At 33.1% G+C, this 1,604-nt stretch overlaps 1 protein-coding gene across 1 annotated transcript; it reads right to left on the bottom strand.

Moving 5' to 3' along the window:
• Positions 1-216: 216 nt before the first annotated feature.
• On the bottom strand, positions 217-639 carry LOC117151169 (the record flags this gene model as incomplete). The annotated part of the gene is made up of 1 exon (XM_033318529.1): positions 217-639. A coding segment is annotated over one exon (309 nt), but the record flags the coding sequence as incomplete, so codon positions are not given.
• Between the last annotated feature and the right edge of the window lie 965 nt (positions 640-1,604).

The following is a 1,604-nucleotide window of genomic DNA, read 5'->3' on the forward strand; positions in this document are numbered from 1 at the left end:
CATCTTAAGAAAATCCAATGTTCTATATTGTCACACTGAATACAGACTAATTGAAATAAAGCTACACGATGCAAGAGGACATCATCGCTATATCATCTCTGAAGAAACGAGCCACTGAAATTCTCATGTAATAATTCTCTCTCTGGGAACATTCATTGTGGAATATCTTAAAAAATACAATTCATATCAACAAAGAAAAATTTATTTTTTATGGAAAGAGAAAAAGTAGCAAATAATACGAAAACATACAGAATGGCAAAAAATATCGTGTGACTTGAATATAATGATAAATATCGAGGGAACATAATTTGAGAAAGTTTGGAAAGTACATTAGAATAGGACGTCCAGGATGTCCTGTGAGAAGGCATCGCGGCGTCTCAAGTTCTTGCTCAGCAAGACTAAGAGATTAGGTTTGAGTACCGACGAGGTTGTCGGCTTGCCAGCGGCCAAAAGACTATTATCTGCCCGTGTGACTGCAGCCTCTACCGTATGGACGATCTTGGCCATGATCGCTTTAATCCTTGGCGGTGGTACGATATTAATCTTCTTCTGTGCGCCTTGTGTTACTAGGAGCAGAACGTGAGGCACGTTGTGTCGATAATCGTCCCAAAATTCATCAGGTAATTGTTCATCACATAATCATTTACGTAATTGATTTATACATGAGGAGAAGTTAGTGCAATTTCGTTAACTTCGCATTTATAATCAATGAATGAAATACACGTAAATAATATTCGATTGAAAATTAAATGAGGATTTTGAGAATTGTTGAACCACCGCTTTATGATAATATATTACTTCCATATACTCTAATATATTACAACAAATTTCCGATAAATCTCAGCTTTTCGCTTATTCTTGTATAATTTATTGTGATGTGGTTAGTGAAGAATATAACGGAAGGTTCGTTGTATATTGTTATGCGTTGAAAAGTTTTGTTCTCCAAGAGGAAACAAATCTATCGTTGCGAAATTTTTCAACGCGAATACTTATTTTATAAGGAATAAATATCTTTAACGAAGAAATAAAACATTTGATGTTTTCATAAATTATTCCATAAAAGTAATATTTTATTACAGCACACGAGCATAAAGTTTCATCGAATAAAATCAATGCACGAACTGTACTCAAATTGATATACCGATTATGACTGTCGTTATTCGCGTGAATTACTAATTTAGAATTGCGAAATTTATTTATGGTCGATTGGTATCTTGCGTCGGCCAGCCCCGTAACAAGCTGCGCAACGAAGCGCCTCAATTATTTTACGGTTGATTAAATTTACATAACACAATAATAATCACTGAGACCAGGAAGTTATTGTAATTAGTTGCTGATATATTGATTAAACAGGGGTAGACATTTTGATGTACGTCAGGCAAAGTGCCACGTAACTTAGAAGTACATTGGCGGTAACGGAAATTATTTCACACAATTCAACAAAGAAAAACATCGATAATTAAAAATAGAAGGGGAAGAAAAACACCGTTGAAATATTAACTTGGAATTTTCTAAATTTTAATTATTTATGTATCCCCACGTTCGATATTGTTATTCAAAATATCTAAAAAAAAAAAAAAAAAAAAAAAAAAAAAAAAAAAAAA

Source organism: Bombus impatiens, unplaced genomic scaffold, assembly GCF_000188095.3.
Source record: "Bombus impatiens unplaced genomic scaffold, BIMP_2.2 scf_0102, whole genome shotgun sequence".
NCBI classification, from domain to species: Eukaryota; Metazoa; Arthropoda; class Insecta; order Hymenoptera; family Apidae; genus Bombus; species Bombus impatiens.